This window comes from Palaemon carinicauda, chromosome 5, assembly GCF_036898095.1.
Source record: "Palaemon carinicauda isolate YSFRI2023 chromosome 5, ASM3689809v2, whole genome shotgun sequence".
Lineage (NCBI taxonomy): Eukaryota > Metazoa > Arthropoda > Malacostraca > Decapoda > Palaemonidae > Palaemon > Palaemon carinicauda.
In genome coordinates this window covers 132,902,348-132,914,847 of record NC_090729.1, presented here as the reverse complement: position 1 = coordinate 132,914,847, position 12,500 = coordinate 132,902,348, and the positions used below count along the sequence as shown (strand labels likewise).

General features: G+C 35.4%; 2 protein-coding genes and 2 long non-coding RNA genes across 5 annotated transcripts in view; 3 read left to right on the top strand and 1 right to left on the bottom strand.

Annotated features, from left to right (window-relative positions):
- Nucleotides 1-12,500, bottom strand: part of LOC137641481 (Kv channel-interacting protein 4-like) — an 852,695-nt gene that overhangs the window by 688,229 nt on the left and 151,966 nt on the right. The window lies entirely within an intron of this gene.
- On the top strand, nt 4,091-6,248 carry LOC137640577 (uncharacterized). The gene is made up of 3 exons (XR_011044410.1): nt 4,091-4,333; nt 4,734-4,924; nt 5,867-6,248. It is a non-coding gene; the product is annotated as an uncharacterized lncRNA (long non-coding RNA).
- On the top strand, nt 6,267-9,822 carry LOC137641148 (uncharacterized). The gene is made up of 2 exons (XM_068373591.1): nt 6,267-9,563; nt 9,802-9,822. Exons 1-2 carry the CDS (start codon nt 6,267-6,269, stop codon nt 9,820-9,822), a joined length of 3,318 nt encoding a protein of 1,105 aa, XP_068229692.1.
- Nucleotides 9,843-12,329, top strand: LOC137640576 (uncharacterized). The gene is made up of 3 exons (XR_011044409.1): nt 9,843-10,415; nt 10,815-11,005; nt 11,948-12,329. It is a non-coding gene; the product is annotated as an uncharacterized lncRNA (long non-coding RNA).

Here is a 12,500-nt window from a genome sequence, read left to right as displayed (position 1 = left end):
CTCTCGTGGCATGGTTGGTTTCGACCTGGCCTTTCATTAGAAGGGGCTAGCGTTCGATCCCAAGTATGAGGTAGAAATTTATTTCTATTTGAACACGATGTTGTGTTGATATTTATCCATATATATATATATATATATATATATATATATATATATATATATATATATATATATATATACATCAGTATATATATATACACATATATTCTGTATATACACAGAATAATGGCTCATCTTACGAGTTACTGGATTATGAATAACTCTGAAAACAGTAAATCAGTATATGAGCATTGTATCGGTCAGAAAGCAAATATTCGCCTCCGTATTCGCATATCTTGTGGAAAATTATAAATGAGACTAGCCAGCGATGCACAGAAAAGTCGAGCAGTATTCATATGCAATACAGTGTTCGTGTGAGTTTTACACCTATTTTCTGCCTTTGCTTGCATCCACCTCCTATTCTCAGACCAACTTTTTTCCTTTCTCCTCAGTACTTGTACAGTTGGCTTCATTAATTCTGGTACTCTTTTTGGAAAACTAAAGAGACGTCAGTGTAAGGGAATTAAAGAAGCCAACTGTTCCAGCGTCATCTAACATTATCTTGCAAGCTTTTATGGCAATGTTCTTTTCTAAAGTTGGGACTGCACATTCTTTATAGAACTTGGATTGATGTTCTTCACGTCAAAATAACAGTATAAACGGTATACAGTAAAGCAATTTGACAATTGACCCCAAGATAATCAAGAAAGAAGGTAAGGAAGGGGGGGGGGGGGGGAAGTTATCTCTATCTATCTACAAAAGCACCTCGCCCATTTTGTGGGGTTAGCCTAAACAAAACAAAAGGAGGTTTTTCTTCTCTTCACACCTCCCAGGAATGAGGGATTCAGGGGAGTTTGATTGGTACTGCTGGTTGGTACCGTTTGCATAATAACGACGGTTATAACCGTTATTTTTAAAAATTACTATGAATCTAGGTATCATGCATATTTACTTAATTTTGTCAGTGACTATGCATATTAAGTGAAGTATCCGTTAGTACGAAAACTTACTAGGAATTATGCATATATATGTATATATACATATATATACATAAATATATATACATACCTATATATACACATATATATATATACATATACATATATATACACATATATATCTACATATATATATACATATATATACACACATATATATACATATATACATATATATACATATACATATATATACATATATACATAATATATATACATATGTATATACATATATATACATATATATAAATATATATACATATATATATACACACACATACATATACATACATATATATACATATATATAAATATATATACATATATATATACACATATATATACACATATATATATATATATATATATATATATATATATATATATATATATATAGATACATATTTATAGATTATATATATATATATATATATATATATATATATATATATATATATATATATATATATATATATATATATATACATATATATATATGGATGATAAAATATGTGAAAACGGAGAAGCAAAGCCAAATTCCTGATATTCCTTCATGAGAATCCTTTTCCTTGAAAGGAAATGGCTGCAAGCAGAGTGCAGTGTAACAGGGATTTTTCTGTTTCTGAAAGGGATATCAATCTGCCAGATGTACAAAGAGAAGCTAATACCGAATGGGTATTTCATTGACACGACCTCGTTCAAATGGCGATGAAAAATGAGACTAGGAAACTGTTAATATAAGGGGATAGGTAAAGGTAGACATAGACAGAGGGTAATTGATATGTAGTGGAATAATATCAGTTCAATATTGGGTGTGCCATTCAGACTTATCGCACAATTGCTTTATCATATCCCTCTTGCTATTTCTAATCAGACAATCATTTCCTCTCTCTAATTATCTCTTCCATACATATTGGAAGACATGTCATATATTGCGTATTGAGGAATCAATTATAATTTCACTGGATGCACTGTTAAAAAATCGTAATTTTAATAGGAAATTCTTCGTAAACATATACTGCTCTCAGCCGTATTTCAGTACAATACAGGCGACCGTAATTTCATGTTCCTTTGTTATTTTCTTTTACGGGTTGGTGACCGTAATATCACTTCTTTGCGTCAATAAATCCGTTTTTAAAAGGTAAAAATCCTGGAATAAAAGTTGTCAGATATTCACCAACAACGCAAATTGTTATTAGTATCTTAAAATGTTTCCAAATATCTAAAGTAATTCAAATTATGATTGTGATTTACATTTCCACGAAATTGTACGATTTTATTGAATGTGTGGGAATGCAAACAACACTTCCGTGAGCATGCATATTTGCGTGCATGATTGTTTTGTCTTTTTCGAGACTATGAGGGCTAAGCTCAGAGAAGTCATCAAATACAAAGACAGGCAACAGAAAAAAATAGTTCATTATAAATTGATTAAGTTGGTTATCATAATCACAATAAGCAGATCTATCAATATCAAAATCATAAATAAGTCCCCATAAACCGATAATAAATAAAACAATACAATAAATAAAAGAACCTGAACATTAATAAAGCTTTGCCAAATCTATCTGATGTTGAGTGATAAATAATGATAAATTATGAGAGCTAAATATAAGATTAAATCTTCATGAATCCACCTTCAAAATAAAACAACATTTTACGATAATAATAATATTTCTCATTTTATTTATAGCATGGAAAATAAATATACAAAATTTATAATAACCAAATGCTATCATCAATACCAAGCATCAAAACATAGCTGAACAACACAACAAACAACAACAACAGCAGTTTACAACTTTATTTGGCCGAGGAAAAAGTTCGGAATGATTGAGTAAGTTGACATGACAATCAGTTTGTTAATAAACGAGACAGCCGGCATAATAAAAGTGACTGCAATTTTTTTCAATGGCTGATACGTAATTGATTTCCATCGATCTATTGGCCCTTCACATGCGATGTACAAGAATTTTGCATTATACAATAGTTTAAAGGCCTCTCGTGAACGGCAGAGACAAGGCGTAGCGTAATGTTCAAAAGATTTACTATATTATGTACCTGGTACAACTCTTTCCGAAGAAGTACACCCGTCACACTCTCACTTCAAAGTGTGTAACAAAATAGATTGTATAGGAGATCGCAGAGGTGGTGAGAGGGGGCTAAAGACAGGAACTCGCCTCGCAGTAAAGGTGTAGCTGGGTACACTTCGGAGCGAGGTGTACCAAAAATTCCTGTGTTCAATTGTACGATCAAAACCCAAGGCTACTCTACACCTAAGCTCAGACCAGGGAAGGTCAGGCAGTAACTGTTGATACTCTTGAAAGGAAACCTATAGGTACTCCAAAACCACCATCGCTATCTCGAATTCAAAAAAGGTTGATACTAATGAAAACTATGAAAACTATAAAATTGCAATTTGAGCTCAAACTACCGCCTAATGGAATGTGAGACATGGAGGCTTCCACTAGGCTAACATTCTCTTTGATATGATATTAAGGAATGAAGGGTGTGAGCGCAAACAATTAAACCAAATGTGTCCATATATTTATATATCGCGATATCATCTATATAGAGAGAGACGCGTTGGAAAGGAAAGGCCTTGATATCTAGGAGGAAAAAGAGAAAAAATGCAAAATAGGAGATTGATTGATTGATTAAGAGTTATCTGGTATCCTGCCTTCTAAGGTCATCAACGCCTATGTAAAAAAGGGGGAGCTTATTGATATTTAAAGAAGTTTACCACAACTTTGGAACATTAAAAGTAACTGTTATAGTGACAGCAATATAAAAGATATGGCATTTGAGAGATTTCTACAGAAATTCCGTGATTATTCAATGCTAAGCCAAGAGCCAACGCTGTATATGCATCCATGGTGACACTCGGGAGCATAATGAAAATTGATGAGAAGTTTGAGTGTGTAGGGCGAACATCAAACCGTCAAATAATTTGACATCAAAACGTTTGACCAAAAATTTGAGCGTGTGTGGGCTGCTTAAAGGCTGGACACACCTTCTCGGGGGTAACTATATATATATATTGTATTATTAGTTAAACACTAATAATTATTTTTAAGTATTTTAGTAATGTTCAAGTTTTGTGAAGTTTGCGCATGCTCACTGACGACAGTGTAAAATTGTGACGGTGGGCAGTGGTACTGTCGACTGTCGACGTGGCCAGTGACTGGCAGGTGGAGGTTGTGTACGTAACCAACTGTTCGTGCGTAGTTGCTGAGGAGTGCAGCTGTGCACTCATGCAAGCAAATGGTGTTGATATGTAGCTTGTGTTCTTTAAGGTATGCTATTGTTTGTGTAATGAGATTTGTAAATTATGGATATGTTTCGGTTGAATAGTCTTATCGGCATTTTGACATTGTTCCTCTACTATATTGTAGTAATGTTGTATTTTAGGATGTGTTAACGTAAGAGCTGATAGAAGAAATTGGCCGATATTTAATGCACGAGAAATCTGCTGGGTATCAGAGAGGAGGCATTGTTGTAAGTGACTTTTTGCAGTTAATTGTTACTTATCTTTTAACTTGTTGGTAACGGTGATTGTGTTATGATAATTATTAGTGAGAAATTATATATGTTTGTTCATATGGTGATAAGGATTAATGTTTCTGCTAAGGTGATACGTAAAAAAAAAAAAAAAAAAAAAATGGGTATGTTATTCTGACTTTTATAATGTTACAGGTCGAAATTAAACGTTTTACGACAAGCTGAGTTTTTATCTGGTACCTGAGCATACATTTCGACAACACTCATCATGACAGGTAAAGGGAAAAACGGCAGCTCCACGGGGGAAAATGATAGTGCTAGGATGTCACTGGAAGCACAGAAGAAGGCCAAACAGCGGAGGGGAACCGCAAAGGCAAAACTAACACGTAAGCTTGATAAGTTTCATGAGTATATGTTAGATCAAATGGCATTAGAAATTTTAGAAGAAAGATACGAGAGTGTTGTTAAGGCTTATGATGAAGTTGAACTAGCTAATGAACAGTATTGCAATTTATTAGATGAGAACTGTGATGCTCAATTGATAGAGGAGGCTAACGTTTATATCAAAGCATTAGAAGATAGAAAGTGTGCAGCTCATGTGATATTTGTGAAAGTTAAAGACGAAATGCAGGTGAAAAAAGTGTTAAAAGTAAAACCGATTGATGTGCCCAGGTTTCACGGTGATGTGAGAGATTATAGCAATTTCAAGAGAGATTTTTTTAGACTAATGCAATCAAATTATGGGAAAGATCCCTTTGTGCTAAGACAGTGTCTCTCAGGAGAGGCCTTGGATACAGTTCGTGGTGCAGATCATGACTTCGATAAAATGTTTGAGCGATTAGATGAAACTTTTGGGAACAGCAGAACCATTATTGATGTAGTAGTAGAGGACATAAGGTCAATTAAACCTATTTCCGAAGGGGATAGTGAGAGTTTCATTAGGATGGTTGATAAGATTGAGCAATGCTATCTTTACTTAGACCAAATGAGTTTGGCTTCAGAATTAAATACTGCTAACATGACTAGCCAGATAGAAAAACTATTACCACCTACTCAGAAGCGTGAATGGGTTAAGATAGCAGAGTGTGTAGGTAATCGTGACCTATTCGGAAAGTTGTTGGAATACCTTTTAAGTGAAAAGAAATCAATGAAATATCTTAATGCTAATATTAGAAGCAATAATAATATTAAGGCTAAAGTGAATTATACCTGCACTTATGAAGATCAACGTAGTACAAAGCAAGGAAGAGAGTCAGATGTAATGGAAAGGATAGCAGGACTTGAAAATGCTATTACAAATATCACTGACCTTTTCACTAAAATTACAGAAGAAAATGCTGAACGGAACAGGAATAAGATCAGTGACAACACAAGGCTGCATAGGTGCTGGTATCATGGCTCAGATGGACATGATATCTTAGACTGTACAACTTTCCAGAACTTGAGTATCAATGACAGAATGGAGAGTGTAAAGAAGAAAGGTATTTGCTTTAATTGCCTTAAAGGTGTTCACATAGCAAGAAAATGTCTAAAGAAGTCCAGATGTAATACTGTAGATGTTAACAATGAATCTTGTGGGAAACTTCATCATACTATTATACATGAGGGATTCATAACAGGAAATTCCTTTGTAAGTCTGAAAAGAAACGGTGTTTTATTTATGGTTAACAAGATCAAGTGTGGTAATCAGGAGTTACAAACTTTATTTGACTCGGAGCTGATATAACAATGATCAGAAATGATGTGGCTAAGGCATTGGGACTGAAAGGAAAATGTGTCAGAGTAGCTGTGACTAAATTGGGCGACAAAACTGTGACATACAGTAGTAAAGAGTATGATCTGGTTTTAACCGACAAGGATGGGAATGATGTCAATGTTACTGCTTATGGAATCGATGACATTACATCTCAAGTCGATAAGGTAGATTTATCAAAAGTGAAACATTTATTCAAGGGTGTTAATGTATGTGCATTAGATAGACCTTATGGGAAAATAGATCTCCTAATTGGTTCTGATTATTGCTCTTTAATTCCAACAGTTAAGGAAACTGTGGCAGAAAATTTACAGCTCAGGGAATCACAGTTTGGAATGTGTGTGTATGGCAGTCATCCCGACATTGTTACCTTATCAGTGTTTAGGAGTAATCCAGGCATTAGCATTAATCATGTTTCCAGTACAATATCCGACTATGATATATCTGTAGAACCCGTAATTGATATTACAGCACAGATAAATGATTTCTTCACCATTGAACACTTAGGAACTGATTGTAATCCCAGATGTGGTAGTTGTCGTTGTGGGAAATGTGCAACAGGCAATGGCAATTATAGTATAAAAGAGGAAAAGGAGCTGGCTCTTATTGAAAGTGGGTTGATGTATTACCCGGACAGAAAAGAATGGTCTGCTAAATTTCCATGGACTAAGGATCCCAAACTGTTGCAAAATAATGTATCTGTAGCTGTTGCTAGACTGAAAGGCACAGAGAAAAGATTGATGAAACTGGGTTCAGACTATGCTCAAGCTTATAATGACCAGATACTTGACATGACAAAGCGCAATGTAATTCGGAAGTTATCCGATGAAGAGGTTAAAAACTATGTTGGTCCTGTCACATACATTCAACATCATGAAGTGTTAAAACCAGGATCTATATCAACCCCATTGAGAATTGTTTTTGATTCATCGGCAAAGTATATGGGCCAGTCTCTAAATAGTTTTTGGGCAAAGGGCCCTAATATTTTGAACTCGATGTTTGGTATATTACTAAGATTTCGTGAAAAGGCTATAGGCATAGCCGGTGACATAAGCAAAATGTATAATTGCATTAAGCTTCCAGAATTAGAACAACATGTACATAGATTTGTTTGGAGAAATTTGCAAAGTAATCGCAAACCTGATCACTATGTAATGACATGCATGGGTTTCGGGGATAGGCCCTCAGGAATTATTGCAAGGTTAGCTCTCAGACATACTGCAGAATTGTCGGTAAAAGACTTCCCAGAAGCATCACGTGTGATAATGACTAATTCCTATGTAGATGACATAATCCATTCTGTTGAGAGTAAAGCTGAGGCATTTAGCCTAATTAGAGATATTGAAAATGTACTCTCTAAAGGCTGTTTTAAAATTAAACGATGGACCATTACTGGAGATAATGAGCATTCTGACTTTGAAGTGTCCCAGAATAGTAATGAAAGAATACTTGGCCTTAACTGGCAATGCAATAAGGATGTGTTTTATTTTAAAACTAAGTTAAATTTCTCTCCAAAATATAAGGGTGTAAGAACAGAACCAGACTTAAACAAGTTGAATTTCGTTGAAAATATACCTTCTGTTTTAACAAAAAGGGTTGTCGTCAGTCAGATGTGTTCTGTTTACGACCCACTGGGGTTTTTGCTTCCATTCACACTAAAAGCAAAGATTTTGCTACGAGACACTGTGAAATGTGACTTTAAATTAGGATGGGACGATCCCTTGCCTTCCTATTTAAAAGAACAATGGGTGTCATATTTTTGTGAGTTATTTGGCACTGAAACTCTGTATTTTGAAAGGAATGTTAAGCCAACCTCAGCCAAAGGATTGCCTTTACTTGTTATTTTCAGTGATAGTTCAACAAATGCTTATGGTGCTGTTGCATATGCTAGGTGGGAGTTAGAGTCTGGTGTATTTGAGAGCAGGCTCATTGTGGCAAAGAGTAGGATAGCCCCTAGTAGACAGTTATCTATTCCAAGGCTTGAATTGTGTGGAGCTGTTATAGCGTGCAGGATGCGTAAAGCCATTGAAGATGAAATGACATATAAATTTAGTTCGGTAATGCACATAACAGATTCCTCCATTGTTAGAGCACAAATCCAAAAGGAATCTTATGGCTTTGGAACTTTCGTAGCCACTAGAATAGCAGAAGTTCAATCAAAAAGTGACCCAAATGAATGGTGGTGGATTGCTTCTGGATTAAATCCTGCTGATCTATTGACCAGACCCCAGGACCCTTTAAATGTTGCAGTTGTCAATTCATGGAAATATGGTCCAGAGTTCATGGCCCTTCCTTTAGAAGTGTGGCCTATCAGTCAATCGGTGAATTGTGAGTTACCTGATAGAATTCATGTTAATCTTGCACAATACTCTGTTCATGAAGAAACCATAATTGATGCGTCAAAATTCAACAACTATAATATGTTAATTGCAGTCACTGCTAGGATATTTAACATTGTTAAGGTGAAATCTTTTAAGGGTGTTCTAAAGAAACTTGAACCTAGATCACTTAAGGAGGCTGAGAGGTTTTGGATTATGCAAGCACAAAAAAGTCTTCCTGAGAACTGGAAAAAATGTTTTCAAAGATTAGGACCATTTCAAGCTGAAGATGGTACAATTATGGTAGGACAAAGAATGGAAAGATGGTTGAAACATAATTGGAACCAAGATAGCTTCATTCTATTACCTGGTAAGCATCCATTTACAGTCTTGTACATTAGTTATTTACACAGGTTGGATCATGCTGGAGTTGATGTTACACTATGTAAGCTTCAGTCTAAATTTTGGGTTCCTTCAGCACGTAAAATCATAAGATCGATAAAGAGAGGTTGTATTCTTTGCAGGAAACTGGATGCCAAAGTTGAAGATCAAAGAATGGGTCAGATTTCTGATGAAAGAATGAGTCCTTGTCCAGCATTCTATCACACTGCTGTGGATATTTTTGGACATTTTCAAATCAAAGATAATGTAAAGAAAAGGACAACTGGTAAAGCTTATGGTGTTATATTCAATTGTATTGTTACACGTGCCGTGTATATTGATGTTGTAGATGGATATGATACTTATAGTTTTTTAAAGTGTTTCAGAAGATTTACAGCGGTTCATGGCTATCCTGATACTGTACACTCTGACTTAGGCTCACAATTGGTATCAGCAAGTAAAGAACTTAAGAGTGATAACAACTGGAACATACACGAGATCACTGAATTTGGAGCAAAGGAAGGCTTGAAATGGAAATTTAATCGGTCTGCAGATGCTGCATGGCAGAATGGGGTAAGTGAGGCCTTAATTAAGTCTGTAAAAAGGTCTCTGTCAATGCTCATAGGAACTACCATCTTGACATTTAGTGATTTGCAGACAACATTTTTTGAAATAGCAAACTTAATGAATGAAAGGCCAATTGGAATAAAACCTGGTATGGATGTAGAATTAGGAACATATTTGTGTCCGAACGATTTACTTTTGGGTAGAGCAAGTAATAAAGTACCATCTGGTTCATGGTCTACATCAGGTGACACCAAGAAAAGGTTGAATTTTATACAAAATGTTGTCGACACCTTTTGGCGTAAGTGGCAGAGAGATTATTTCCCTACACTCATTGTAAGGCAAAAATGGCACACAGATAAAAGAAATGTACAACCTGGTGATATTGTTCTGATTAAAGACACAAATGTTGTGCGAGGAAAATGGAAAATGGGGCAGGTTGTAGATACAGAAACAGGCAGAGACAATAAGGTGAGAGATGTAAGCATTAGATACAAAATACAAAGACCAGGAAAATATAAGGGACAAAGTGACACAGTTATCAAGAGATCGGTTCACAAGTTGGTGGTATTGCTACCCGTTGAAGAACAATAAAGGAGGCGGGAGTGTATTATTAGTTAAACACTAATAATTATTTTTAAGTATTTTAGTAATGTTCAAGTTTTGTGAAGTTTGCGCATGCTCACTGACGACAGTGTAAAATTGTGACGGTGGGCAGTGGTACTGTCGACTGTCGACGTGGCCAGTGACTGGCAGGTGGAGGTTGTGTACGTAACCAACTGTTCGTGCGTAGTTGCTGAGGAGTGCAGCTGTGCACTCATGCAAGCAAATGGTGTTGATATGTAGCTTGTGTTCTTTAAGGTATGCTATTGTTTGTGTAATGAGATTTGTAAATTATGGATATGTTTCGGTTGAATAGTCTTATCGGCATTTTGACATTGTTCCTCTACTATATTGTAGTAATGTTGTATTTTAGGATGTGTTAACGTAAGAGCTGATAGAAGAAATTGGCCGATATTTAATGCACGAGAAATCTGCTGGGTATCAGAGAGGAGGCATTGTTGTAAGTGACTTTTTGCAGTTAATTGTTACTTATCTTTTAACTTGTTGGTAACGGTGATTGTGTTATGATAATTATTAGTGAGAAATTATATGTTTGTTCATATGGTGATAAGGATTAATGTTTCTGCTAAGGTGATACGTAAAAAAAAAAAAAAAAAAAAAAATGGGTATGTTATTCTGACTTTTATAATGTTACAGGTCGAAATTAAACGTTTTACGACAAGCTGAGTTTTTATCTGGTACCTGAGCATACATTTCGACAACACTCATCATGACAGGTAAAGGGAAAAACGGCAGCTCCACGGGGGAAAATGATAGTGCTAGGATGTCACTGGAAGCACAGAAGAAGGCCAAACAGCGGAGGGGAACCGCAAAGGCAAAACTAACACGTAAGCTTGATAAGTTTCATGAGTATATGTTAGATCAAATGGCATTAGAAATTTTAGAAGAAAGATACGAGAGTGTTGTTAAGGCTTATGATGAAGTTGAACTAGCTAATGAACAGTATTGCAATTTATTAGATGAGAACTGTGATGCTCAATTGATAGAGGAGGCTAACGTTTATATCAAAGCATTAGAAGATAGAAAGTGTGCAGCTCATGTGATATTTGTGAAAGTTAAAGACGAAATGCAGGTGAAAAAAGTGTTAAAAGTAAAACCGATTGATGTGCCCAGGTTTCACGGTGATGTGAGAGATTATAGCAATTTCAAGAGAGATTTTTTTAGACTAATGCAATCAAATTATGGGAAAGATCCCTTTGTGCTAAGACAGTGTCTCTCAGGAGAGGCCTTGGATACAGTTCGTGGTGCAGATCATGACTTCGATAAAATGTTTGAGCGATTAGATGAAACTTTTGGGAACAGCAGAACCATTATTGATGTAGTAGTAGAGGACATAAGGTCAATTAAACCTATTTCCGAAGGGGATAGTGAGAGTTTCATTAGGATGGTTGATAAGATTGAGCAATGCTATCTTTACTTAGACCAAATGAGTTTGGCTTCAGAATTAAATACTGCTAACATGACTAGCCAGATAGAAAAACTATTACCACCTACTCAGAAGCGTGAATGGGTTAAGATAGCAGAGTGTGTAGGTAATCGTGACCTATTCGGAAAGTTGTTGGAATACCTTTTAAGTGAAAAGAAATCAATGAAATATCTTAATGCTAATATTAGAAGCAATAATAATATTAAGGCTAAAGTGAATTATACCTGCACTTATGAAGATCAACGTAGTACAAAGCAAGGAAGAGAGTCAGATGTAATGGAAAGGATAGCAGGACTTGAAAATGCTATTACAAATATCACTGACCTTTTCACTAAAATTACAGAAGAAAATGCTGAACGGAACAGGAATAAGATCAGTGACAACACAAGGCTGCATAGGTGCTGGTATCATGGCTCAGATGGACATGATATCTTAGACTGTACAACTTTCCAGAACTTGAGTATCAATGACAGAATGGAGAGTGTAAAGAAGAAAGGTATTTGCTTTAATTGCCTTAAAGGTGTTCACATAGCAAGAAAATGTCTAAAGAAGTCCAGATGTAATACTGTAGATGTTAACAATGAATCTTGTGGGAAACTTCATCATACTATTATACATGAGGGATTCATAACAGGAAATTCCTTTGTAAGTCTGAAAAGAAACGGTGTTTTATTTATGGTTAACAAGATCAAGTGTGGTAATCAGGAGTTACAAACTTTATTTGACTCGGAGCTGATATAACAATGATCAGAAATGATGTGGCTAAGGCATTGGGACTGAAAGGAAAATGTGTCAGAGTAGCTGTGACTAAATTGGGCGACAAAACTGTGACATACAGTAGTAAAGAGTATGATCTGGTTTTAACCGACAAGGATGGGAATGATGTCAATGTTACT